Source organism: Zootoca vivipara, chromosome 1, assembly GCF_965207765.1.
Source record: "Zootoca vivipara chromosome 1, rZooViv2.hap1.1, whole genome shotgun sequence".
NCBI classification, from domain to species: domain Eukaryota; kingdom Metazoa; phylum Chordata; class Lepidosauria; order Squamata; family Lacertidae; genus Zootoca; species Zootoca vivipara.
Window position 1 is genome coordinate 12,352,238 of NC_142582.1, and position 26,943 is coordinate 12,379,180.

General features: G+C 40.7%; 1 protein-coding gene across 1 annotated transcript in view; it reads left to right on the forward strand.

Moving 5' to 3' along the window:
• The window catches only part of PGAP1 (post-GPI attachment to proteins inositol deacylase 1), a 48,058-nt gene that overhangs the window by 10,620 nt on the left and 10,495 nt on the right, over window positions 1-26,943 (forward strand). Inside the window, exons 2-19 of the mRNA XM_060281504.2 lie at window positions 4,136-4,289; window positions 6,795-6,970; window positions 7,944-8,115; window positions 12,447-12,607; window positions 14,150-14,202; window positions 14,317-14,383; window positions 14,588-14,693; window positions 15,755-15,810; window positions 16,465-16,548; window positions 16,698-16,747; window positions 18,403-18,454; window positions 18,709-18,786; window positions 19,669-19,744; window positions 20,583-20,656; window positions 20,794-20,845; window positions 23,977-24,043; window positions 25,052-25,160; window positions 26,409-26,447. Coding sequence (XP_060137487.1) covers window positions 4,136-4,289; window positions 6,795-6,970; window positions 7,944-8,115; window positions 12,447-12,607; window positions 14,150-14,202; window positions 14,317-14,383; window positions 14,588-14,693; window positions 15,755-15,810; window positions 16,465-16,548; window positions 16,698-16,747; window positions 18,403-18,454; window positions 18,709-18,786; window positions 19,669-19,744; window positions 20,583-20,656; window positions 20,794-20,845; window positions 23,977-24,043; window positions 25,052-25,160; window positions 26,409-26,447 — 1,626 coding nt within the window. The remainder of the gene's footprint in view (window positions 1-4,135; window positions 4,290-6,794; window positions 6,971-7,943; window positions 8,116-12,446; window positions 12,608-14,149; window positions 14,203-14,316; window positions 14,384-14,587; window positions 14,694-15,754; window positions 15,811-16,464; window positions 16,549-16,697; window positions 16,748-18,402; window positions 18,455-18,708; window positions 18,787-19,668; window positions 19,745-20,582; window positions 20,657-20,793; window positions 20,846-23,976; window positions 24,044-25,051; window positions 25,161-26,408; window positions 26,448-26,943) is intronic.

Below are 26,943 nucleotides of genomic sequence, written 5' to 3' on the forward strand. Positions count from 1 at the left end.
TCTTTTCCAGGTCATGGAAAAATGTAAGGACATTCCAGAAGCAATGTGCCATTATATTTAAAAAGCCCTCTCTTTGGTCACTACCCACTGCACTTCAGAAGATGGGGGCACCCAGAATAAAGACTCAGATAATCACCTTTGTTTGAGGTGGACCTATAAAACACCTGGATTTTAGACATTGTAAGGCTTTAGCAGGTTTAAGAGGTTCTAGCTAGAATTCCTTAAAAAGGTAGCAACTACAGCTACAATCCTAACCCCACCTACTCTAGGAACAAATGCCACTTCTGAGAATATATGGTTAGGATTTCACTATAAGACAAGCACCTTTCATATCTGTCCCACCTGAGGCTAAAACGGACATGTACAGCGAACATGCACCAGTATAGTACATGAATTCCTTGTACAGTAAAGGAAGGAGACCTTATTTCCACTTCAAATCCTCTCAATGGATCTTAGCAGTTACTTAGATATTAGAGTAAGAACTGTGTTCTAAATACAGCAGTGTAACAGTTGCTGTTTGGTAATGTTTGCAGATGGCAAGTACATGTGTGCATATATACATATAACACATCCATATGTGCAAGTTCAAATCAGGAACAAAACAATAGCCTATGGATTAATCTTTCATTGGACAGTTACATTGGTATTCTAAACAGTTTGATTTCTATGATTTTTAGAGTAAACTTTTGCTACTTTATATGATATAAACTTATAAAGGATGCGGGTGGCGCTGTGGTCTAAACCACAGAGCCTAGGGCTTGCCGATCAGAAGGTCGGTGGTTCGAATCCCTGCGATGGGGTGAGCTCCCATTGCTTGGTCCCTGCTCCTGCCCACCTAGCAGTTCGAAAGCACATCAAAGTGCTTCCGGTGGGAAGGTAAACGGCGTTTCTGTGTGCTGCTGTGGTTTGCCAGAAGCAGCTTAGTCATGCTGGCCACATGACCTGGAAGCTGTACGCTGGCTCCCTCGGCCAGTAAAGCAAGATGAGCGCCGCTATCCCAGAGTCATTTGTGACTAGCCCTAACAGTCAGGGGTCCCTTTACCCCTATGGTTGAAATAAGAAGAAAAAGGAATCAATTAGGTTGGGGTTTGGTTATTTGTGTGCAGTCTACCTTTTCGATTTGTTAGAATCTTCATGTTTAACCAATGTGTTTTAAATGCAAGAGGTGCTGTCAGAATATCTTAAGCCATAGCATGTGTTATATGAGCTTGAACTCTTGGTTAAGAACTGTGGTTCAGCTAGTCCAGCATTCTTTGTGAGACACTCAGAAACTGGTCAGTGGCCAACCATTAGATTCTGCCTAATCTTCTGCCTACCTCTGGCTTAGATAACCTGTCGTGGCCTTGTAATTCTATCCTGAGTCTTAGGAGCCTAGCCAGATATACGTAACTCATTTCTTCTGGCTAAAACGCTTATGTTACTCTTAACTAGCTCTGTAGAACATCTCAGGAATCACATTGCTTTTTCCCATGCAAACGTGTCCAGAAACTTACTTTGGAGTTCCTTCCTGAGGTCTCCCTGCAGTGAGAATTACAGTTGGCAGCTACCTAAGAAGCCTTTCTCAGCAGTGACCCCTAAATTCTATAATAGCTTCCAATGAGAGGCACACCTGGCTGGCCCTGTTACTGCTTGCCTTTAGGTGAACAGCACAGGGCAATTTCAGTGAGCTTTCTGAGAATTTTGTCATTAACTTGGGTGACTGCTGTTGCTAACATTTCAGTCTTTTTAACCTTTGTTTTCTTTCCTATTTTACCACTTTGATTGGAAATCTCCTTGAATATTTTTGTAGAAAGGTAGGGTAGAAATGAGTATGTGCTTAAATTCTCTTTTCAGAAGCCATGAAAGTATAAGCAGGGGTGGTTTAGTTTGGAAAGGTTTCTCAGCCCTTTTGCACTAGGTGGCGCTGTGGGTTAAACCACAGAGTCTAGGGCTTGCTGATCAGAAGGTTGGCGGTTCGAATCCCTGCAACGGGGTGAGCTCCCGTTGCTCGGTCCCAGCTCCTGCCCACCTAGCAGTTCGAAAGCACATCAAAGTGCAAGTAGATAAATAGGGACCGCTCCGGCGGGAAGGTAAACGGCGTTTCCGTGCGCTGCTCTGGTTCACCAGAAGCGGCTTTGTCATGCTGGCCACATGACCTGGAAGCTGTACACCGGCTCCCTCTGCCAATAACGCGAGATGAGTGCCGCAACCCCAGAGTTGGTCACGGCTGGACCTAATGGTCAGGGGTCCCTTTACCCTTTACCTTTACAAAGGCAAAATGCCATATAGTGGTTCCCTGGCCAGGGGCAGAAATAAACCAGACTCTGTTTAAGCACATGTAAGAATGTGTGCAGCTAAACCAGGGGACACTAACTTGGCAAGCACCGAGGTGCCTGAGAAGGCTTTTGTTGGCATCCCTAGGCTCTTACTCTGAGCTTTCATTTTAAAAAAGTAAGTTTCTAGCCCTCCTAGAAAGCATGTTATGGAGCAAGATGTGCAGATACCTTTCTGTGTGATTACTGTGAAATGAGCAAGCCTGGCTGCTTCCCCCTGGCAGTATTTTTAAGCAATGAATGAAGTCAGGGCTGTGATCGGTAAGCTGTTCTGACACTAGGCAATAGAAGCCCCCTGTGTTCCGAAGAACTGCTTTTCTCATTCCCCTTTAATGTAGCTTTTCTGCTTTGAATTTCCTAGGCTGAAAATCAGCAGGTTAAGCCTTTTCTCATATGGGAATGCAATTCTGGGGAAAGTGTATCTAATTTTGTGTTGTGCCATGCCTCCCTTGGCACCCATTTTGTAACTGGTGCCTCCAGCACTCTCAAAATTCAAACTGCATTCACTCGTCCAAAAAGGTTTGCGGGCCCTGACCTAAATTGTTGAGAGGATTATTACTTTGCTTTTCACACACATATCGCCGTTACCCTTTTATAGTCTATAAAATTCAGGGTTTGGCGGTAACCTTCAGCATTTTTAGAGCAAATGTCTTTCAAGCTAGCTGCTATGTTATGATGTGCTTTTATTGCAAGAAGAAGCTGAAAGGCTGAATCCTGATTTGTTACAAGTGTTTGCATTCATCTGCAATTCATGTGTTGGCTGATATTTATCTAGCTGATGACGTATATGCAGTTGACTGGTGCCAAAACAGCAAATTTTAAATGAATTCAGTGTCACCTTCCCTGACATTTTATTCATTATGATGTAAGCCTATTAAGTTAGTCAGACATTCTCAAAGTCAACATTTTTTTGTATTCCTTCTGGCATGCAAAATGCTTTTGGATTTTTACTTCACTCATTGCTGCAACAACTTCTATGTAGGCCACCTGTATTTCTTATATACATACCCCCCCCCTCTCTGTGTGTGTGCGTGTGTGCGCGCACACACACACACACACACACACACACACACAGACTGAGATATAAATAGAAGTGATTTGCTGGTCCAGGAGTCATGGGGTTGAAATGGGGCTTGTACCTAGATTTCCTACATAAGAGAACCAGAAAGTCATTTCTTTTCATCAAGATAGGTACTGCAATGAAACTGTTGGATAAACTGATGTTGGTGGAAAGACCTTTCCTGGCTTCTAATGTGTGTAGTTGAGCTGAAATGGGATGGAGGGGTTGAGAGCAAGATCATTTAGGGCAGAGGTGGCCAACTCCCAAGAGACTGCGATCTACTCACAGAGTTAAAACCTGGCAGTGGTCTACCCCCCCCTTTTTTTGAGTTCCGGTCAAAATTGTTGAGCTTTTTTTAGGAAGGGGGTTCAGGTCAAAGTTGTTGAGTTTTTCAGGGAGGAGGTAAAATGTTGAGCTTTTTTTAGGGGAGCCACAGTTCAGCTTCTTTGGGGGAAGCCAATGATCTACCAGGGATCTACCGCAGATGTCCAGTGATCTACCGGTAGATCACGATCTACCTGTTGGACATGCCTGATTTAGGGTGATGAAAAAGCATCTGCATCATTTCAAAACTCCCCAAGCTGACTCTGCTGAATACAAATACACCCCAGCTTGAAGTTGCCCAGCTACCTCCTTTTGTAGTTACCCATTTCTGTACTTAATATGTACATTTCAAATTTGAACAATTAATTATTACATAAAATATTATTTATGAATAATTGTATTTTAGAATTATAATTATATGCATAATTGTATTTTACAGAAAGTAAAGCTTCCTAGGAAAGTATCCAGGCGTTATCCAGCATATGAGCTTTATCTTTATGGGGAAGGAAGTTATGCAGAAGAAAATAGAAATCTGCTCTTAACTGGGATTCCAGTACTCTTCCTCCCTGGCAATGCTGGGAGTTACAAACAAGGTAAGCTATATCTGAAGCAATACTGATGTGTGTAGTACAATCTTTCATAAAGCAGGAAATGTATGAAGATCTGTAGAATGTTACCTTTTTTGAAACATAGGTATTTGTGGACGTATGTATTCTGAATACTTTGTATACATTTAATTGTCAGCAGGATTACCAACCTTCTTTGTTGATGTATTTGCATCATTTAATAGCCTAGGGTAAAATGTGACATCGTGTGAACAGTTAGAATACCCAAATTATGTAAAATCACATAAGATAAGCTAAAAACAATCAAAACTACAAATCAACAAAAAATATTGAGACTGAGCACTATATTTACACTATAGCTTGATTGGCATTTATTTTATTGCGCATCAAGTATGTAAAAGAGTTGTCAAGGAAAGTGGTGTCAAGGTTTTAGAGATTTATCTGGAAGCGATCCTTAGTCCTGGGCTTCTAAATAGATTGAGAGCTAGGCAAACCAGCTCTGTGCTACAGGCGTCAAAGAGGATTATTCAAACAATCACAGAAGATACCATATGGACATCTGGAAAATGAACAAATCCCATCTGAATCATGCTCCCAACAGCCATTTGGAGAAACAGAATGTGATGTCAACCTGCAAAAGATGGAATTTTCTCTGAGAACTGGGGAAATGTATTTTACAAGCATAATACTAAAATTAGTGGTACAGGCAACTCCTGTTTTAGGCATGACCAATGTGTACGCAATTGCACAAACACACGCAGTGCTGAACCCAGAAACATAATAAAGATGTCACTAAAAGGGGCAGGGCAGGGAGTTTGCAGGCTTTTTCAATGGGTTTCCGATTTCACGCAAGCACACAGTGACCCCGGAACGCAATCCCCACTTAAATGGGAGTTTTGTGTATTTGACTTATGTTTAGTTTATGTAAGTGGCTTGAATGAATGATTGAATGAATGAAATATTTGTTGCTAAAAGCTGTAATCCGCCACAATTGGTCACAATGCGTAGAATACAAATAATTGATTTAAAACTGAACAACAACAGCAACAAAGCAAACATACAAAAATGCAAAAATCACACCTGCATAAATTAAGCACTCCACATCTCACACTCCTCCTTATGATACTTGTCTTGTTGCCTAGCTCTCAACTTACTTGCAGCCAAGGCAAATTTTGCAACCAGTGCAGTAATAAATGTAAGTGGCTTGACCTTCCAGTGCCAGAGGGCCATGAGCAACTATGTTGATATGTACATAGCGATGTCTCAGAAGTGCCATATGAAACCAAGAGGCCATAGCAGTCAATTTGGAGGATGGGCAAATATAAACTTGGACCACGCTCTGACTGCATATCACCAAGAGATCTACCAGTCAGGTTCAAATACTGCAAGGCTTAAGATTTATATTCCTTACTGTTTGTATTATTTTTGCCCTCATAATCCATATATACATTCAAGGAGTGTTCTCCACTCATAATTCAGTTTCTGTAATAAAAGCTAGGGCAGGAATAGCAAACATGATGCTCTCCAGTTGCAGTTATCACTGACAATAGGCCATGCTAGCTCAGGGTAATAGAAGTTGTAGTCCAAAAACTTTTGGAAGCACCATTCCTAATCTGGAATAATTAAATCTTGACCATGGATTCCGCCTCCCTCCCATTCTGGCTAAGGGTTAAAGTCTTTAGAATTTGTCTCTGTCTTCCAAGAACCTGTTTGTGTTTTAATATGGGCCAGCACCCTGTTAATTATGCTGTTTTAAATGTGTATTTTATATTTGACTTTATTTAGCAGTGTTTTTTTTCTTTTTGTTAACTTTGTTTTAAATACATATTCTGTAGTTGACCTCCTTTGTAATGTTTTATTTTGAATTCTTTAAGATAATATTTTCGTTTTCTGTTAATTATGTTGCTTTGACTGTATACTCTATATTTGACTTTCTTCAGAAATGTTTGATTCTGGATTGTTTTAATATGCTGTAAACCACTTTGAGATTTTTCTAAATAAGTAAATAAATAATCTCTACTATTTATAAGAATTTCCGAAGTAGCTGCTGTGACGAGAGCCTCTTGCCATTAGTTCTTGACTTCATGGAAGTAAATGCCGATCAGCAGCTATGTTGTGGTTTTTTATCAAACCAACAATAGATCAGTATAGGGTTATGAAAAGAAATGGGTATGAGAATGCATTTGAGAATGGTGCAGATCTCTGTGGTGGAGAAACACCCTTCCCATGCTTCTGTATTGTTGAACAATTTAGATGCAGAAGCAGCCAGGCCTTTTCATGATCTGTTCCAAAACCCCTTGTGTAAATAATATCGTTCTCAGGTAATACCTCCATATTGTATGTTAGGCCAGGGTTTCTTTAGCATGGAGTTTGGTGACGCCAAATTACAACCAGTTGTGTATTCCACTCCATTTTAACAATAGATCTGTATCTTTTCTGTCCCCTGAGGTCAAATTTTAGTGATCTGCCCTAGCATCAAAATCTAGAGATATTAAACTACTTGCTGCTAATAATCCATGTGTGCTTTTTCAGTACGTTCCCTTGGGTCAATAGCACTCAGAAAGGCAGAAGATGCTGACTTCAAGTATCATTTTGATGTCTTCAGCGTCAACTTCAATGAGGAACTTGTTGCACTCTATGGTGGAAGTCTACAAAGGCAAACTAGATTTGTGCATGAGTGTATCAAAGTAATTCTTAAATTGTATAAGGTATGGAGATAAGCATTATGCACTTATTTAATTCTGTCAAATTGTTAGCTGTACTGTATTGGATATGACAGCTGCAGGTTGGGAGAGAAATACTGTTGCTCTGTGTTTAATGGTTGGGATACCTATCTATGTATCTCCATGTTTTGGTATAGGGCCGTGTTTCCCAAACTTGGGTCTCCAGCTGTTTTTTGAACTACAGTTCCCATCATCCCTGACCACTGTTCCTGGTCAGGGATGTTGGAAGTTGTAGTGCAAAAACAGCTGGAGACCCAAGTTTGGGAAACCCAGTGTTTGAAATTCTCTCTCTCTCTCTCGACTACATTCAGTAGCAAAGTGCATTATTTGAAAGTTGGGTCCTTTGAAAGTTGGGCCCTTGTCTATCCATACTGGCACCACCCACACTATCCGCAGCCTCAAAGCCTTCCAACATTTGCATAAATACAACCATGAGGATTTTTGTATGCTTATTGATATGGTATCAGTGGAACATTGGTGGACTGTTGAGAGAGGAGAAAGTAGAAAATGAGTATGGGTGTGGCGTGCAGCATCTAGGTATGGTGTGGAACCCTGGAAAGGAGCACTCTAAATTGCAACAGTTTATTGCAGATCCCATTGCTCCTTTCTATCAGCCTGCTGGTTGGTACAGTCATCATTAGGGTTTTGCATTTCTGAAAAAAACCCTTTTATTGTCATCTGGTGTTAACATGAGAAATTTGCTTTGTACAGTTTGTACTATTATGCTGAGCACCCCCATTACAGAAATGTCTTACTGATTTAGATTCAAAATCCAAATAACCGTACTTGGATTGCAGTCTTAGTCTTTATAGTAACTTGATTTTTGGCGAAAGACAATAAAGTACATCAGAATTCAAATACATCAGCTATTAAGCAGGAGGGTGCCTGTGATTTCATACAATCTCAGTGTGTTTGATGTCAAATAATTTCTTCCTTATGCTTCCTTTTTCTTTTTAAGGGCCAGGGGTTTGCTCCACGTAGCGTTGCAATAGTAGGTCATTCCATGGGCGGCCTTGTTGCAAGAGCACTGCTGACGCTTAAAAATTTCAAGGTGGAACTCCTCAATGTCCTCCTTACTCAGGCCACACCTCACATTGCACCTGTAATGCCTTTAGACCGATATCTTACTGGTAAGTTTACTCCTAATACGGTCACTCGGTAGACATCAGCAAGATTGCTATACCTGCGGGTGGCGCTGTGCTCTAAACCACTGAGCCTCTTGGGCTTGCTGATCAGAAGGTCAGCGGTTCGAATCCCCGCAGCAGGGTGAGCTCCCATTGCTCGGTCCCAGCTCCTGCCAACCTAGCAGTTTGAAAGCACGCCAAAAAGTGCAAGTAGATAAATAGGTACCACTCCGGCAGGAAGGTAAACGGCGTTTCTGTGCACTGCTCTGGCTTTGGTGTTCCATTGTGCCAGAAGCGGCTTAGTCATGCTGGCCACATGACCCGGAAAAACTGCAGACAAGCCGGCTCCCTCGGCCTGTAAAGCGAGATGAGCGCCGCAACCCCCAAGTCATCTACGACTGGACTTAACTGTGAGGGGTCCTTTACCTTTACCTTTTTTAAGCACTATAGAAATTTTGTTAATTTCAACCTACATCCTTTTTCTGTCATAATAATTTTAAAAGGGTACTAGATAGTCCTGATACTATTCTTCCTAATGATTTTTAATGTCAGTTCAGGCAAAAATTTCTTGTGGTGCCCCTGACAAAGCTCTGATGAACTCCAAGAGAAGGTGTTTTTCAGTGTAAGAGGGATAAAGGAGCCAAGAATGTTTCTACTTGCTCTTGTTGTTTGATCATGGCCTAGAAGTGGAGCTGGTGGGTCTTCTTTTCTAAAATTTAACTAAGAAAAGAAATGGCAGTCTTTAGATTGGGAGGGCCCAGGCCATTCAGGGTTTCATAGGTCAGAACCTTGCATTGTACCCGGAGCAGTTAAGGAAAGCTGTACAGGCCACACAATGTTTCATATAAAATGCTTTTGGAACTTGGCAGTCCTAGGAGGTGAGGTATTGATTTCAACATTAGCCGCCAAGCGTTTTCCTACAACAGTTCCGTGTGTCTTGCGCTTGCCATCCTTTCTTAAATTGTAAGTGGTGACAATAATATCTTAACCCAAGAAGGAGAGCAAAGAGCATTGCTTTAGATCAGGGGTCAGCAAACTTTTTCAGCAGGGGGCCGGTCCACTGTCCCGCAGACATTGTGAGGGGGCTGGACAATATTTTGGAGGGGAAAATAATAATGAATTCCTATGCCCCACAAATAACCCAGAGATGCATTTTAAGTAAAAAGGCACATTCTACTCATATAAAAACCTGCTGATTCCCGGACTGTCCGCGGGCCGGATTTAGAAGGCGATTGGGCCGGATCCAGCCCCTGGGCCTTAGGTTGCCTACCTACCCATGCTTTACATGGAGCTGGTAAAAAGCTTTCCCAGATTCTGCTATTACTTTGACACTGGGGTGGACAAGGAGTGCACCGTCCAAGGAAGGTGTCTCTCTTTTCCCTGCCTCACTGTGTTTGTCAGTCATAAATACTTCGGTCTTCTCTAGATTTGACTTCCTTGATTCACCTGCATCTAGCTTTGAGCTAGGCACTGGAGGCAGGACTGGGGCTAAGATGAGAAGGGAGACATAGGACAGAGCGGTATCAGCATATGGGTGGGATCTTGCTCCAAATCTTCTGTTAGTTTCAGCTGGTAGCTTCTTGCACCTTAAACAGGAGCAGGGGCAAACAAGAGAAGCCATTGGTGGCATCCACCTTGCCAAGAACAAGGGAATCAGTCCAAGAATTATCCTGTGAGCAACCCTCCTTACAGTTCATAACAAAGTTCCTAAAATATCAGCAGCTTGCCCTTTTGGTTTCTAAGTGTATAAATTATCAACCAGGATCGCATTCAGTGTCAAGCCTATGAAGCCAGCGTAATGTATGCTGGGGTAAATTGTGCCAGTGCAACTTAATCCTATTCCAAACTCATTTCAGGAGTGTGGCTACTGACAACCGAGCCAGCCCAAAATTGGCAGAAGGAAAAGAAGTCTTTACTGTAAAACATTGTTTTTAGAAGGTGGCATTTAAATGCGGGCATTAAACAGCTATACAGGTGAAACTTAGAATGAGAATATCGTCGGAAAGTGCATTTATTTCAGTAATGCAACTTTTTATTTTTTATTTTTATTTTAATTTTTACAAATGCTATCTTTTGGAAATTCCACCGTAATAAAACAAATAGTTACAATAATACAAAAATAAACATTGCTATTACATTTCATTAATTACATCCCATTTATAATTGACCTGCCTAACAACAAATAATTAGAATTACAACAAATAAAGGCTTGACATATCTTGCTTCGCATGTCATGCATCTATCTCATATATTGGTTTCACCTTTTAAGTTGCATTACTGAAATAAATGCACTTTTCGACGATATTCTAATATTCTGAGTTTCACCTGTAGTTTAGTTTCCATTTAGAAACCCGTATTTCCTGTACCATGATCTTATTAGGTTTTGCTCAAAGCCTTTGGAATGAGTTCAGGCAATGTGTAATAAACTAAATGTTTTGGCTGCAAGCTACGCTGGCAATGGGCCTGAGAATCCCAATGTGTCCAGGCAGGCGCAGCTTAAACGTTAAGCTTAATTGTCAGTTTCATTTTGGGGAAGCATTGGTGAGCAGTTGGTAACCGGCAGAGAGACTTAGACCACAAGTGTTGCTTATTTGGTCATTCGTGGCAAGTTGGTTATCTTAGTTTTCTCGTATAAGTGTGGATGCTCTGATTACTCTATTATCCTGATACCCGAGCTTTGACAGAACTAGGACACTGAGAGAATCCCTTGAATATCAAAGTCTAATGGAATGACTTGCAGCTTTCTAAACTCAGATTCTTGACTAATGGAAGTATTACAAGAAAATGAAGGACTTTGAAATCTAGGCCACTTGGAGGTTTTACCGAGTGTTTTTGATGCAGTTTCCTCTGTGCAGGATTCTTTTGTGTTAGAATTCTGATGACCAAGACCACTGTCACCTTGACTAATCCTGTGCATTGTTTTTCATGAGCTTACCCCTCATATACCCCAAGCAGCTTGAAAGTTAGGCAATAGCCAATATGCATAACTGCTAGCATCAAGTTAACTGCAGCATGAGTGTAAACGAAAGACTCCGAATGGAGCAGGATTCCGTAAGTAGGGTTGCCATGGTGACAATGAATTTAATTCTCGCAATCAGAATTTGGAACCAGCACCCAACAAGAAGCAGCTGTGCTATTTTGCCCTTAAAAAAATAAAAGCAATGTGCCAGCATTTTCTCAATTGAACGGGCAACCCCCAGGCTGCCAGGCCAACCTCTGCCATTGTGTCGTTTATGCTTCTGCACCTTATAGTCCTCTGACTGTTGGAGTGGGAACTGTTTGCATCATTTCTAAAGTCTTTTTTTTTAATGGCCTGTCTCCATCTATGCCCTTTTCTGCTGCTGTCTCCTGTCACTTCATTTCAGCAGTACTCTCCCCCTCCAAGTCTCCTTTTCCTTCTCCCGGACTTTTGCCTGCAGCTGAAAGTGAAGAGCTGCCTCCGTGGTTGGCCTCTTTCCCAATCTCTCATTTATGTCTGAGAAAATGGAAGGTGTTTTGTTTTGATTTTTTGTACTCCCAAAAAAGAGACGTAAAATTCCCTAAACGGAGAAGTAAAACATAGCATACTGGTTTTATTTCTTAAATATACTGCTCTTGTTTGTTTGTTTGTTTGTTTGCTTGTTTGTTTGTTTTTTAAAAAGCCTGCTTGACATTTACAATTTCCGAAATTGTGTCAGGAAGACTTTGCAGCCTGATTCTGAACACATTCACTCTGAGCTAATACTTAGTTGGGTCTGATTCTGAACACATTCACTCTGAGCTAATACTTAGTTGGGTCTGCGAAAGCTGCTGCCTTAATTTGCATTGTGTGGGCTGATTCACATGTCATCTGTTAATGGTTTTTGCATATGTGGGAGCCAGCCTCCTCTCTGCATTCCCAGAAAAAAAGGTACTGTTTGAGGTGGTAATATATGGATCTCACCTTTGGATAGATTCCTATCCATTATTGAGTGTGTGGGCGTGATCAGGAGTGAGAGAGATGTACTGAAACATCAATTATTATTTTCTTTCCAAGTATGCAGATGTGAGAGTGACTCTCATGTGTGCTAACCAAGAAGAATGTCGTGTCTGAATCAGCCGTGAGACTCGGAAAATAAATTGTGCTCCTTTCCTTTGAGTAGCTCGCCTTCTTTCTCTTCTACTATGTAGCATTTAGCTGGTGGTTTTGATACATATATTTTTGATGCTGCTGTCCTCAGATGATACTATCTGATGAAAGTATAGCTTTTAATGTATGTTGTGGTTGATCACCTCAATTATGCCAGATTCAGAATTTGGACTTCTCTAAACAAATGCTGCTAAACTAATGTTTAAAACAACATTTTTTCCTCTGGAAGATTTTTACAGAGCGGTAAACCAGAAATGGATTCAGAAGGCTAAAGAAATAAAGAATCTAACCACTCTTTCTGTGGCGGGAGGATTTCGAGATTATCAAGTTCGTTCAGGATTGGCTTTTCTGCCCCGAACAAGTCATCAAAGCAGTGCCTTATGTGTTGTGGTAAACTAAGCACCCATTCTTTTAAAATTAAAATAATATTTACAGATTTGGGGATAAGTAATTTGCAACCCTAGGGCTCTTGTACATTCTGAAGGATTCTTGTTAAAGGTATTGCATATTTAATCCTTGCCCTGGCATTTACTATAACCGGAGTGATTAAAGTTGCATTCTAGATTCAGCTCTCAGTCCCCGTGGAAACAGTGACATTTGTTACCAAACAAATGTGGATTACCTATAAGATTAGAAGTGTAATGCTTGGGCCAGCACATGCTGTATTTTTCGGACCATAACACAAACATAGTTTTTTTAGGAGGAAAACCAGGGAAAAAATTTTTCCCTGGTTTTCCTTCTCTAAAAGGCTGGGAAGGGGGTGCTGGAGGGGGAGCGAAGGAGACAGTGGGGGTTGGCGGGGAAGAACGAACAGCATCCCTCCGCTGCCCCCCACTTCTCGCTGAACGTGGTGGAGGCGGGGGGAGGCTGATACAGTATGTGAGGGGGGCTTACCTGCCCCCCCCCAATATTTTATTCAAGTTGGAAGAGGAAGGAAGGGGTGAGAGAGAGAAAGAAAGAGAGATAAGGAAGGAAGGAAGGAAGGGGTGAAAGAGAGAGGAAGAGAAAGGGAAGGAAGGGGTGAGAGAGAGAGGAAGAAAGAGAGGGAGGGGAGGGAAGAGGGAGGGAAGGAAGGAAGGAAGGAAGGAAGGAAGGAAGGAAGGAAGGAAGGAAGGAAGGAAGGAAGGGGTGAGAGAGTGAAAGAAAGGGGGAAGGAAGGAAGGAAGGAAGGAAGGAAGGAAGGAAGGAAGGAAGGAAGGAAGGAAGGTGTGAGAAAGAGAGGGGGAAGGAAGGATGGAAGTAAGGAAGGATGAAAGCTGGGAGGAGGGGCAGAAGGGGCTCCCTTCCATCTCTCCCCTCACCTCACTCGCTGTCACAGAAGTAGCCCGAGAGCCAGTTTCCCGCTGCGTTCTGCTCTGGCTCGGGCTCTGGCTCGGGCTCTGGCTCTCGCATTCGCTCCATAACATGCAGCGACTTTTTCCCTTCCGTTTTTGGAGGGGGGAAGTGTGTGTTATGGTCCGAAAAATACGCTAAATGTTTTTCTCCCAAATCCCTTTTTTGATAAAAAGGGCCTAACAGGAAGAAATAAGAAATTGGGCTTGCCTAAAGTAAATTTTTGGATTGTGTCTAAAGACAGCAGTCCTGCATTCAGCTGGCTGAACAGAAGGATCCAAAGAACCACACATCAAATTTTACATAGCCAAAGGCACTTTTAGCATTCCCCTTCCCGTACAGCCGCTCTCCGTGCTACATGTCAAACCAATTTTGACATTGAGTCGCAGTTCTGAGGCATAGTGATCTGCTATTACAGGGCGAAAGGCAGAAGTTCTGCTGTGCTGTGGGTGTCTAAACTAGCCCTTTGAATCCCTGCCGTTGGGATTTAAGCCACCCGTGGGCAGGATTTCAGCTATGTGCTTTCTTCATTAAGATAATATTAAATGTTTGTCATTAGTGATTTTTGAAAAGAAGTAATAGAAATCTCTTCTTAAATAGACTTCAGCCATTCCCCGTGTCTGGGCTTCAACAGACCATCTCTCTATAGTTTGGTAAGCAGCTAGAACCAGATTAGATCAATCAGAATTGATTCTTCTTTTGTTGCTTGATTTCATTTTCATCTGTAGTTTTTATAACTAGCCTTTTCCCTTAAACTCATTTTACAGGTGTAAAGAATTGGTCTTGGCTACCATCCGAGCATTTTTTGACCTTATTGATGAAAACACTAAGCAGGTTTGTATTTCTTGAAACGCAGACATGTTCCATGAAAAGAGCGGTTCTTGTCTGAGTAATTTCAAACTGTTGTTAAATAGTGATGGTATTAATGTTAATGATGTTAATTTTAATCCACATTCTGTCTTGGGTTTAGTATAAATATGCTTCATTGTAACCAAAACCTAAGTTAAAATTCTTCTGAAATCACGTGTTAATTCTTAGATAACAGAAGATCCACAGAAGAGAATGCTAGTGTTAAACCATCACTTTCTGAGGCACCCTGCAAAATTATATGAAGAGAGCCCTGAATCTGTTGCTGAATTAACAGGTTAGTTTATCTTTATTTTATACAAGGTCAGGGTTAGTAGTGAGTCTAAGTAAAATGGGTTTGAAATGAACTGTGATCTCTGGTGAAACTAAACACTAGCAGCTCCTTCTCCCACCTGGTGCTTTACTTGGGCTTTTCCCATTTTGTGCACATACCACCAAACCATGGTTTAGCATTGTATATGTTAGGCTCCTAGGTCTCGGCTTCCTCGCGCCCTTTGGCCATAGATAAGCAGGACAAAGCGAAAAGAGTCCCTTACCATTTAATGAGCCTTTAATGATCACAGCAAAAGAACAAAGCATCCATTCTCGGAATGAAGGTGTTCCCAATTAAGGATTCTACCCACTTCCTTCCTAGTCACTTCCGCATCTTGCAACCTGATCTCATAACCACCCTGCTTTTTGTGTAGCCACCTTATTTGCTCTACATGACCTTGGACTGATAGGCTGAATACTTTCCAGCGAGAGAGAGTCTGTTAGCACTCCCTTCTTCTGTTCTTCTTCACTTTGTTGCTCACCTCCCAGTTCTTCCCAACTTTTGTCTTCAGAACTATGCCCCTCTGCAAACCGCTGTTCCAAATCTATACTGCTCCACTGCTCCTGGACAGCCTCAGGATTCTGGTCAGGAGCAGAGGGAAGGGGGAGGCTCCCATCATTCCCCATCAGAACAGTACTCCTTAGCCTGGTCACTGACAGTATATGAACATGGCCTATGTGTGGCTTCTCTTAACTTCTTGAAGCAACTCCATACAGCGTGATGATACTGCATCATCACCACCACATTATTTTAGGAGGAGAGTTTGCAGAACAAACTGGTTCTAAGTTGGTGCTATACTTTTATGTCATTAAATCTTGGGTGGTTTAGTACAATACCACCAGGGAACTGGATCTTTGTATATTCTTATTCCTTATTTGTATGAAGTCCGGTCCTTGGCAGATATCATGGCTTGATACTATTTGAAGTTAGAAAGTGAAAAAACCAAAACAGTGGTGGTAATTTTGTAGGAAGTGAGGAAGAATTTTATTCCTGGATGTGTGAAGAGTGATGTTGCTTGATTGCAGGAGAAGTAAACTGGATCCAGATTAAAACTCCAAAATGGTCCTATACAGTGTACAATGTGAGTTGCGTTGATTTCTTCTTTTAACTGTAACTTATTTAATTTGGGATAGATGACATGGGAAGCTGCCCAACAGGCAAATGCAGCAACTTAAGGCCTCCTTATTTGGTCCCTGGAACTATTCACGGGCCACAACTCCACTCCACCAGCCAAACTCTTCACTGGCCCAGGTCCACACTCACGTGTTTTTTGCCTGCCTGAAATGCTTGTTTGGATGGAGAATAGGGGTGTGTGTGTGTGTGTGTGTGTGTGTGTGTGTGTGTTGAAACCAGCCTACTGTTGTGCTGCCCATTTTTGCCTCTGGCCCCACTCGCCACTAGCATACGGCCCTTGGAAGGTGGCCCAGAAGGGAGTTCAGCCCTTGGGCTGCTTTGATGAGTTCTCCAACCCTACTTTATGCCAAATCAGATACTCCAGGGTTTCAGATGGGTCTTGTTTCCCAGCCCTACCTAGAGATGCCAAGTATTGGAACCTGAGACCTTTTGCCTGCAAAGTATGTGCTCTACTTCTGAGCTTTTGGCCCACCCCCAGTAGACTGTCCAGGACTGTACATGGCTAATGGTGATTGGAAACCGTGTCTGCTCAATCCCGTTCCAGCAATTCTCCAAACTACTACAGTTTCAGTTCAGCATGTTTTTGTCCTTTTCTGAACAGGAATCGGATGGAAAATACTTTACTTTCCCTCTCTCAGGCCATCGAAAACCATACAGTCATGTCTACTGTCAAAGCAGTATGCTGGTGAGAAATTGCTTTCCTTGCAGCTTGACTTAACTTCTTATGTATTTATAGAAAGAAAATGATTTAAATGCTTTCACTATTTTGTATGCCAAGCTATAACATGTTTTCTTACCTCTCTTTCTCCCCCACATGCCTCTTTTATATATCAGGACACAAATAGTTGGATATATGGCTGTATAAACAGTTCCTCATCTGTGTGGTAAATATATTTTACATTTCATAAACAAGTAAAAATAGAACTGTTTGCAGAAGATACTTGTGCAAATTATTGCTGTTTTTATTGTTCTTTTAAAAATAAGGTTTGGTTTTGTATTTGCTTAAAATGAGTGGTGCTTAGTTCTGTTTTGTTTTCATTTTTGTGTTATATTTTCTGTCCTCTTCAGACTGTTGTGACATACTAGGAATTTAAGCCACCCTTAAACCTGCCTTAATCCACTTCTTGGATTAGGAGAATCCCTATAATCCCACGGTTAGCTGTGTATTTGGCTTTAATGAATAGGATTTCCCTGGGGACTGGTGGATTTTGAACATATTCAAAATTAGCTTAAGCACCCTACAGTTATATTTAAATACTGTACTGAAGAAAGAGGAGAAAAGAACATTAATATAGCCATATTATAATATCACATTCAGCACTGTAACACTGGTTTATTCAGTACATGAGAAAGCATTTCCAGTGGTCAAAATAATTCTTGCCCAAGGAAAGGCCTTCCAGTATTTGTCTGCAATATGCCAATTTATACATTAACAGTCTTCCATGACTGGACCAGTTTCTGCAGGTAGTTTCTGCAGTGAAAGAAGGAAATAAAAGCTTTGGGGGGGGGCAAAGTTGTTGTGTTTGTTTTAGTTTTGCCCAAAGTTACTGAGCTTTGGGGGCAAAATTGCAAAAAAAGATAAAGAAAGGATGTTTTTGAGCTTTTTAAAAAGTAAAATCGCCAAAAATGACACTGTTGACATGAGGTGCCATACACCCGCATTTTCCTGGACATTTTGCCGATTTCCGCCTTGACACTGCTTCCGACAGCAGTATTCCGGTTATGTCTGGGAAATTCCAAACGTATGGCAACCCTATTCACTATGGTTTGCTGAAACAAGCCAACTTCACAAATTACAGTGGGAAGGTGGCTTATTTCAGCAAAGCACAGTTAAAATTAAGCACAGTTTGTCGAGATTAAAAAAATTGCAACATGCTGCAGTGAATCTAAAATGGAAGTGAAAGCTTCTAAACACCTCAGAATTTTGCCAGAGTCAAACTTTTTGTGTCTTATCTCCATAATTTTAGACCATGGTTATTGTGTTACAGTTTCTTGTCTGAGGGAATTTAGACCTGCATTTCCACAAAGGCCTAATTTGACCCTCTGGCCCAGGGGTCCCCAAACTAAGGCCCGGGGGCCAGATGCGGCCCAATCACCTTCTAAATCCGGCCCGTGGATGGTCCGGGAATCAGCATGTTTTTACAAGAGTAGAATGTGTCCTTTTATTTAAAATGCATCTCTAGGTTATTTGTGGGGCCTGCCTGGTGTTTTTACATGAGTAGAATGTGTCCTTTTATTTAAAATGCATCTCTAGGTTATTTGTGGGGCATAGGAATTCGTTCATATTTTTTTCAAAATATAGTCCGGCCCCCCACAAGGTCTGAGGGACAGTGGACCGGCCCCCTAGTGAAAAATTTTGCTGACCCCTGCTCTGGCCACTACACCGCATTAGCTATAGTTATCAATAATAGTGATATTAGAGTTGCTTTCTAAACTTGCTTACCAATTAAAATATAGCATTGTGCATAAGAAACTTGAAATAAATATTCATGAACATGGTTCTCTAATCTCTAACAATTTTTATGTTAATTTTCTACAGTCTGCGAGGTGTTGATTTGAGTTGGAAAACTGAATTACTGCCAACAGTTAAGGTAAAAATTGCACCATTTCCTTGAAAACTAAACACTTGTTTTGTTTATTTATTCAGTATTTAAGAGAATATAAATGTGTTGTGCACTTAAACACTGCTGAATCCACTTAAACACATTTTGAAGCGCTTCTGTGATAAAATTAACAGTTCCAGTTTTTCCTTGTGGTTTATTATTTTCAACATGGTTTTTTAAAAGACTCAAAATACATTTTTCAGGTCAGTTAAACATTACTTTTGCATGTATTGTCTTTCTAGACTGTGACTCTGAAACTTCAAGACTATCCTTCTTTGTCTCATCTTGTGCTTCATATACCAGCTGTCAATGGTAATAAGGTAATAGAGAGGGGTGTCTACCGGTAGTTTGTGTGTGTTTAAAACCAATAAATCTGAGTATTTTACACAACTTTTCCTGAAATGTTGTATTTTTTAGCACATGCTATAACTTGTGATGAGAACCGTTACTTTCTTTCAACAAACGCGCCAAGTCTTTGCTGTTAGACCAGGCACAGGCAAACTCGGCCCTCCAGATGTTTTGAGACTACAGTTCCCATCATCCCTGACCACTGGTCCTGTTAGCTAGGGATGATGGGAGTTGTAGTCCCCAAAACATCTGGAGGACCAAGTTTGCCTATGCCTGTGTTAGACTATCGATGGATTGACTGCAAGAGTTGTTTGCCTCTGTAGTATCTGGGAATAAAGCACAAACCATGCTTTAGGCTCCACAAGAGAGCCTAAAATAAGCCTTAGTTCCAAATGACTCGTTTGAGAATCTGCAGAACATTTGCAGGTGATACAGAAATGACCACTATGCTTATTTCTGTTTACTAATAAGGTAATTTATTAAGTTTATGGTTGAGTCAGCTCTCGAACCCAGTTCTCCTGGTGTGAAGTTTAATACAGTGGAATCTCAGCTGCCCAATGTAATCCATTCCATAAGACTTCCTAAACATTCTACAACTGAGGCGCAATTGCCAGTTGGCAAAATCCATTGGAAAAATGCACCCCAGAAGCTGTTCAGTTTCCGAGGCGTGTTCAAAAATGGAAGCATTCACTTCCGGGCTGTCAGCGTTCAAAAGCCGAAACGTTCAGCTTCCGAAGCGTTCCACAACCGAGGTTCCACTGTACCTTCTCTCGGTTTTCCACTTTGTGAGGATGAAATGCTATGTGGACCACTGCCAGAAATTCTAGAAATTGCTTTCCATTTCTTTGTTGCAGTTTACTTTGGACTGTGAGTTCTTTAACGAAGCTTCAAGAACAGTACAGCTTCCTGTGACCCACCTTTTTTCTTTCGGTAGGATTCCTATGCTGCATTTGGCAAATGCACAATTCTTGTTTCCGTGTATTTAAATAATTACTTCTTGTTAATTGTGACTCTATAGACTACAATATTGGTGCTCATTTACCTGGAAGTAAGTTCCTTCAAATTTAGTGGGGTTTCTCAGACACACACAGTATTACGCTTTAAGTTTAGCAATATGTACACATGTAAAGCATCACTCTTCTAACATGTATACTTTGAAATATCAAATAAGATTGCTTTCCCCATTTTTTTGGCCTATGCGTTAGAGTCCTAAAGGCCACTCCCTGCAAGGCCCTTTCCACCTGGCCTAGGGGGCGGTTCCAGACTCACAAGCTCTACTAAAGAGGTGCCTGGTAAGATCAGAGGGACATTGCTATGCCTGACAACAAATCCTAATTATTGGATTCTTTTGCCCCATTTTTTAGTGCCTGTCAAATAGCTGTGTCATGCTTATGATAATATTTTATTCCCTTGTTATTTATGCTGTTTTAAATGTGCATTTTATATTGGACTTCACTTAGCAATGGAGGTTTTTCGGAATTTTTTTTTTGTTAACGTAGTTTCTGTTAAATATGCATTCTGTAGTTGACCTCCTTTATAATGTTTTGTTTTGAAATCTTTTAAGACAACGTTTTTGTTTTCTGTGAATTATGTTGCTTTGACTGTATACTCTATATTTGACTTTCCTCAGATTGTTTTATTGAGGTTTTAATATTCTGTAAACAGCTTTCAGGTTTTTCTTAAAAATATAAAGCGGTATAGAAATGAAATAAATAATAATAATCATACTTTACTAAGTACTTCTGACATGAGGCAATACTTTCCACAGGGCTTTCTTCAAGCAAAATCGTATTAAATTCAACTGGCCTTATTCACAAGGTTCAGCTTCAACATTTTGGTCAGGTATAAATACTGATTATTATTATTATTAATATTATTAATATTATTATTATTTCAGGTACTTGTGTTTTCTGTTTGGGGTTAGTTCTTTTGGGGAGTTCTAGTAAACTAATATTTATTGCATTGTTACATTTGTTTAGATATACCAAGCTTTTAACATCCTTATAGAGAGCAGCTGCCAGTCGCTTAAAGGTAAATTTATTTCCAGAAATCACTTTTAAACCAGTGTTTGGGGGGGGGGGAATCCTTTGCATATACCTCATTACTCGCATGCTCTTATTTTTGTAGTGTCATTCGTTCTGTAGTCTTCATTTCTAAGGTCATTTTGTAGTCTGACTTGCTGTAAAATTAACCTTATTTGATTTTTGTTTTGGCTTTGTTTACTGATGTGGATAGTTGACAGTACAATTCCATGTACTATATTGAAACCTACTGATTCACATTTGAGCAAGGCAGATCCAATATTAAGGCTCACCTTGCTCTTCTCTGCTTTTAAAATCTCCCATTTTTTGTTCATTTTGTTCAGTTTCCATTTTGTTCAGTTTTGCTGGGAATTCATAACAATCTTCTTCTTTTCTTGAAGTATAGTTTCAGTAGCCGAGCTTGCCACTTTATTACAAAGCACTCTATAATTCAGCTCAACTTTTCTGCAGTACTCCAGCTTGATTTCATATTATGTTAACTCTGCTAGCTGATAGATAGGGTATATATCAGATCTGAAAGGTCTGTTAATAGGGTTGCCAGACTCAATAGAGGACAGGACTTTTGTGCCTTTAATTGCCCTGCTCTCTTTTGAGTCTGGAAACCTTAAAGAGAAACCAGCAGACCCTTTGCTTGGAAAGTAAACAAAGGGCCTGCTGGTTTCTCTTTTAAGGTTTCCAGACTCAAAAGAGAGTAGGGCAATTAAAGGCACAGAAGTCCTGTCCTCTATTGAGTCTGGCAACCCTATCTGTTAATATAGAAGATTTGATCTGAACTATTATCTCACGTTTAGCAGGTGAACTAGTGAACTACAAATAAGCTTAAGGTATCAGCATGTGAAGATGTTTGCTTAAATCAGCCATTTAGAGTGTGTGTTTCAGAATCCATTATTTTTTGTTTGCTCTGATCATGGGTAAGGGGGGAAAGGACTCTGTTACAAGAACTTTTTTTTTTAATCCGTTGATTTAAAAATTGATGGCTACTTGGGATGCCAATTTAAGCTTACTTTTAATGCAAAGGCAAAATTCATTTTAGTCCATAGATTTTAATATTCTTAATCCCTTATTGATCGGGGTATTTCCTGGGCATCACAAGATTGGGGTGAAATGTTTGGGGGAAAATAAGATAGGGTTGGGTGTGGGTGTGTTTCTTCCCCACAAATGGAGAGAGAAAAAATTCTAATGTAAATGGTAACTGAGATGTGACAGTTGATTCAGGACTCTGCTTCATTAATGGGGTGTGGACTGAGAATTTTATTTGATGATTTTATCATTGCTGAGCACCTGGTGTGCCCTGGTAAACCAGCTATATGTGTGTTGCCACTGAGCTAAGTTTTACTGTATTCTAAACTCTGTTCTGATTGTTTAGATTTGGTATAAATAGATCCCTGTGTGGGCGAGAGAGGAATTAAATGTGTGCAAATGTAGTTGGTATCCCTAAGATGCCTAAATTTGTTTTCTAATCTGCTTATGTTTCAGAGGGAAGCTTCCAGTTCATATGTATGAGATGGTATATGTGCTTGCTGTGTGTGTGTGTGTGTGTGAGAGAGAGAGAGAGAGAGAGAGAGAGAGAGAGCGCCATTGGAAACATGGTGATGTGGATAGGCTGCTAATATTATTCCTTTCGTTAAAGTCAGTGGCTTTCAGGGTTCACAGTGGTAAAATGACCAGTTCATTATGCTTCAGGCAGACAACATTTAAAATGAACCTGGATAGCTCTTGAAGTTCTCCTCCTCTTGCCCCCACCCCAGATCTTGCAGGTTAGAATTAATAACAAGGCATGGTCTCTGGTTGTCCATTGTGTTAGCAGACTACCAGTTTGCTACTTGATCTTTTGTACTAGTTACAGGTAGGTAGCCGTGTTGGTCTGACGCAGTCAAAATAAAAATAAAAAATCCTTCCAGTAGCACCTTGGAGACCAACCAAGTTTGTCATAGGTATGAGCTTTCGTGTGCATGCACGCTTCTTCAGATACGAAGAATCTGAAGTATCTGAAGATACGAAGAAGTATCTGAAGAAGTGTGCATGCACACGAAAGCTCATACCTATGACAAACTTGGTTGGTCTCTATGGTGCTACTGGAAGGATTTTTTATTTTTATTTTGATCTTTTGTAGTTATCCTTTCCCTAATCCAAACTGATTTTCACTTTGGCTTGGGTAGTACTTGGATGTTAGGCATTATAAAGGCAGATTTATGTGGCTGGGTTTTTCCACTTTATGATAACAATCACAGAACAGCTTGGCATCTTGAAATCTCCCATATATGCCAGCAAGGATGTGTAGAACCTTATCATCCTCATGCCCAAGAAGTGCTTGTCAGTGCAGAGAGGAAGCTTATGCATCGTAAGCCTGTCATTTTTAAATTGCCCCTTGAACTGGGTGCACGACACTCTCCTTAAAGTTGGCAATCTAATGCCACTTAAGCGTGAAAACGGATGAAGTGAACATACATTTTCTGTTCTGTGAATGACCTTCCCATTTATCTTGCTGAGTGGCACAGTTGCCATTTCTCTTTGCTCTTGTTGTACTTCATAAGCTGCTTTCTATTTCTTTCACTTTGCCTGCCTGCAGAGTTGGAATCGGGTAAATGATGATATCACACAGCCCTAATATTAAGTCTGCCGTGCCGCTTGAGTCTGCAGTGTGGCATGAATAATGAGAAGTGTGGCTCAATACAAAATTGAGATAGACGAGACACATTGGCAGAGAAGCAAAAAAAATTAAAATGCCGAGCTTTAGAGATTGTGAGCAACTGGGAGATGGTTATTGGAATAAGAGAATTACACATTGTCGTTATTTCAGTTGTTGCTACATTTCAATATAATTCTACAACCTTACATTCTGGCTGTTTTATGACTATTTTTTAAGTATTAAGATCTAAAGAAACAAAAAGAGAATCAAAGGACATTTGGGCCTCATTCTTGGTGTCTCATGTCACAGCAGAACCTAAGGTGTTGCCAAATACTCCTTAGACTTGCTTTTTGATAGTGTGATACATTTTGAAAAGTTTGTTCTTAGTATTTCTTGTAGCAGAGTCCTTTTTTTAGTGGCCTGATTTAAACTGTATTTCATCACGTGCTTCTCTCTTTGTTTTATTATGTTCTTTCATTTGCTTCTTTCAGAAAGGAAACCTACTGTGTACCAGCTTCATATACCATGGTCCTATGAAGACTCTTTTACTTTGTCACAGTAAGAGTTTACCATTATTTGATTTCATTACGTCACTGAAAAGTGTCACACCATAGGACTTCCATATATGATATTAATGCGTTCTCACAATCTGCAGGTGTATAAGCCCCCAAAATTTGGGATAGCAAATGATCTTAACGTCAGAGCCAGTGTGGTGTAGTGGTTAAGAGCGGTAGACTCGTAATCTGGGGAACCGGGTTTGTGTCTCCACTCCTCCACATGCAGCTGCTGGGTGACCTTGGGCTAGTCACACTTCTCTGAAGTCTCTCAGCCCCACCCACCTCACAGAGTGTTTGTTGTGGGGGAGGAAGGGAAAGGAGAATGTTAGCCGCTTTGAGACTCCTTTGGGTAGTGATAAAGTGGGATATCAAAACCAAATTCTTCTTTAAGGAAGGGTGAAGGTTTTGTGTATAACAACAAAACACTGAATAATAATTAAGTAGCCAGAAGATTCCTACTAATGCCCGTTTCTTCACAAGTCCACATGAGATATGGCTTTGTCATGATGCTTCCATGTGTATGCCTGTCCTAGAATAATTCCAAAAAGGTATCATCAGTTGGAAGAGGCTTGAGCAGTGATCTGGAACAGATATGTTGCTGGTCACTTATTCATATGTTCAAGCAGTCTCTTTATATTAATAAATTCTTCTCTGCCTTGCTGGTAGTGTTTATCTCCACTAGTAAAAACCATGGCTCCTATCCCAATCAGATTTTGTAAACTAGCTTCAACCATAGTTTCAAAGTCTGAATGATATGGAAACTTTGATAAGCAGTAGTGCCACTTGTTAAATGAATGACAGCTCTGAATGTCTGGTTTTTAGCTCGTCATTAAAAACAACAACCAGTGGAACCTGCAGCAAAAGCTAGCAATGTATCCTCCTGCACAAAATGAGTTCTCCTACCTCATAATGCCATGCACACTTAACAGGATTGCATCAGACTTTATTTTAGATTGGACAAGTGTTCATTGCAGACCAATATTTAAAGAACATAACATAACCACCACAGGGTTCCATCTTCGACTGAGATTTCTGCAAAGCTGCACATTGCCCAGCCTCAAAATGACACTGCCGTTCCATTGTTGAACATTTATTCATCTTCAGATTGCCAATATGAAGTAAGTAAAAGCCTATGTGAAGTAAGTATAAGGAAGAGAGTTACATTTCTCCTACTTTCCTTCAAAACAAGGGGGCCCATTTTCTGTTTTGTAGTAAAAGACAGTCAGTAGAAGCCTTTTGATGCGCAACTGAAGTGAAGCTCCCTTGGTTGTATCGCAGCCAACTGATGTTTGTTATATGTCAGAGTAGGAGAAGGGCCTTCTTGGTAATGGCACCCCAGTTTTTGAATTCTTTATTTTCCCTGGGTTTTTCTCAGTAATTAGTGCCTAGGCCTGTCGTTCAGTGTTTCCTTATGATTGCAGATCATTTTACATGGATCTGAATTTTAAATTGTAATCCGCTCTGGGATTGCTTTGCAGTGAAGTGCAGGTAATAAAGTATTTTAAATAGGATCAATCGAGCTTTCACCTCTTGTGAAGTGAACATTTTAAGCGTGCTGTATTTATTTATTTATTTTCCACCAAAATGCACATTTTGCTATTGATAGTAATTCTGAGGATAAAAACAAAACAAAAAAATAAAATATAGTTGCCAGTCATTAAAAAAGCCCCACATAAAATGACACTTAACTAGTTGACGCTTAACAAAGGCCTGGACAAATATTCTGGTGCTGGAGGGGAAATCTTACCATGGTACTGAAAAGGCATAATGATTGTACTAGGTGGATCTCGCTGAGAGGGACATTTCTACACCCACAATGCTAATAATTCCGCACCAGACCTCAGATACCGTAGTTGGGCACAAACATGTGGTAATTGGGCAAGCTTTCAGGTTCCAGAGTCCTAAACTATTTAGTTCTTACCCGTTAACACCAGAAGTTTGAATTATGCTTGAAAAATGGATTGGCAGTTGGTGTATGTTTAAGAACCAACAAAATATGATCTTGATGGTCAGTCCACATAGGAGCTGAGCCACCTGTATTTTAAGTTTCCAAACAGTCTTCCAAGGCTGTCTCATGAACAATACATTGCTCAGCCTGATCTGGAGCCCATAAGAGCATGGGTCCCTGTGGACCAACAGTCAGTGTCTAGGAGGGGTTTCAGTTGGTTCACCAGCCGAAAATAATGCAAGGCCCTTTGTACAAACTGAGGCTATTTGCGCCTCCAGGGACGCTGCTGGGTTGTTAAACTGCACACCTTATTTTGTCATTGTAACTGGAGTATTCTCATTATTTTGTTTTTACGCTATATTATTGTTTGGTGTAAAAAAAAAAAAAGCTACTTTTTTAAAATGTGTGTTGCAACTAGGTAACCGTCAAGACCTCTTTTCTGCAAGTCCTTGGCCAGGTAAGAAGGTTTTGTTTCACTTAACCTTAAGCTGATAATGCGTAAAGATAGCAAAGCAAAAATTACGTACCTTGATCTGATAAAATGTATTCTGTGAGTGTAGCATGCGTCTGTAACAATAGGGTGTAGTTCATAAAAGATAGTCCCAACAGTTCTAAGTGATGCCTCCCCAAAATAGGGGTGCGGTGTCTACATTGCCAAATAACTCCCGTCCATGGAGCCTGGTGGGTGGATGCAGAAAAAGCTTTGTTCCTAAGAGGTCCTGCTTTGCGTGTGCTTACAGGTTTCCTGCCACCAAACAATACCATCCACGCATCATGTCAAGAACAAACAGTGCTGTCTACATCTGTGCTACAGTTGGGAAGCAAGACGTAACTTGAATGTAGACCAAACAAATGACTTGCTCAAGGCCATATGCTCAATTCAGTTCCCAAAACATCAGGCCGCACCTCTCAGCCAACGCTTGCTGCTACTGCGCTGTGCCTTTTTTTTTTAA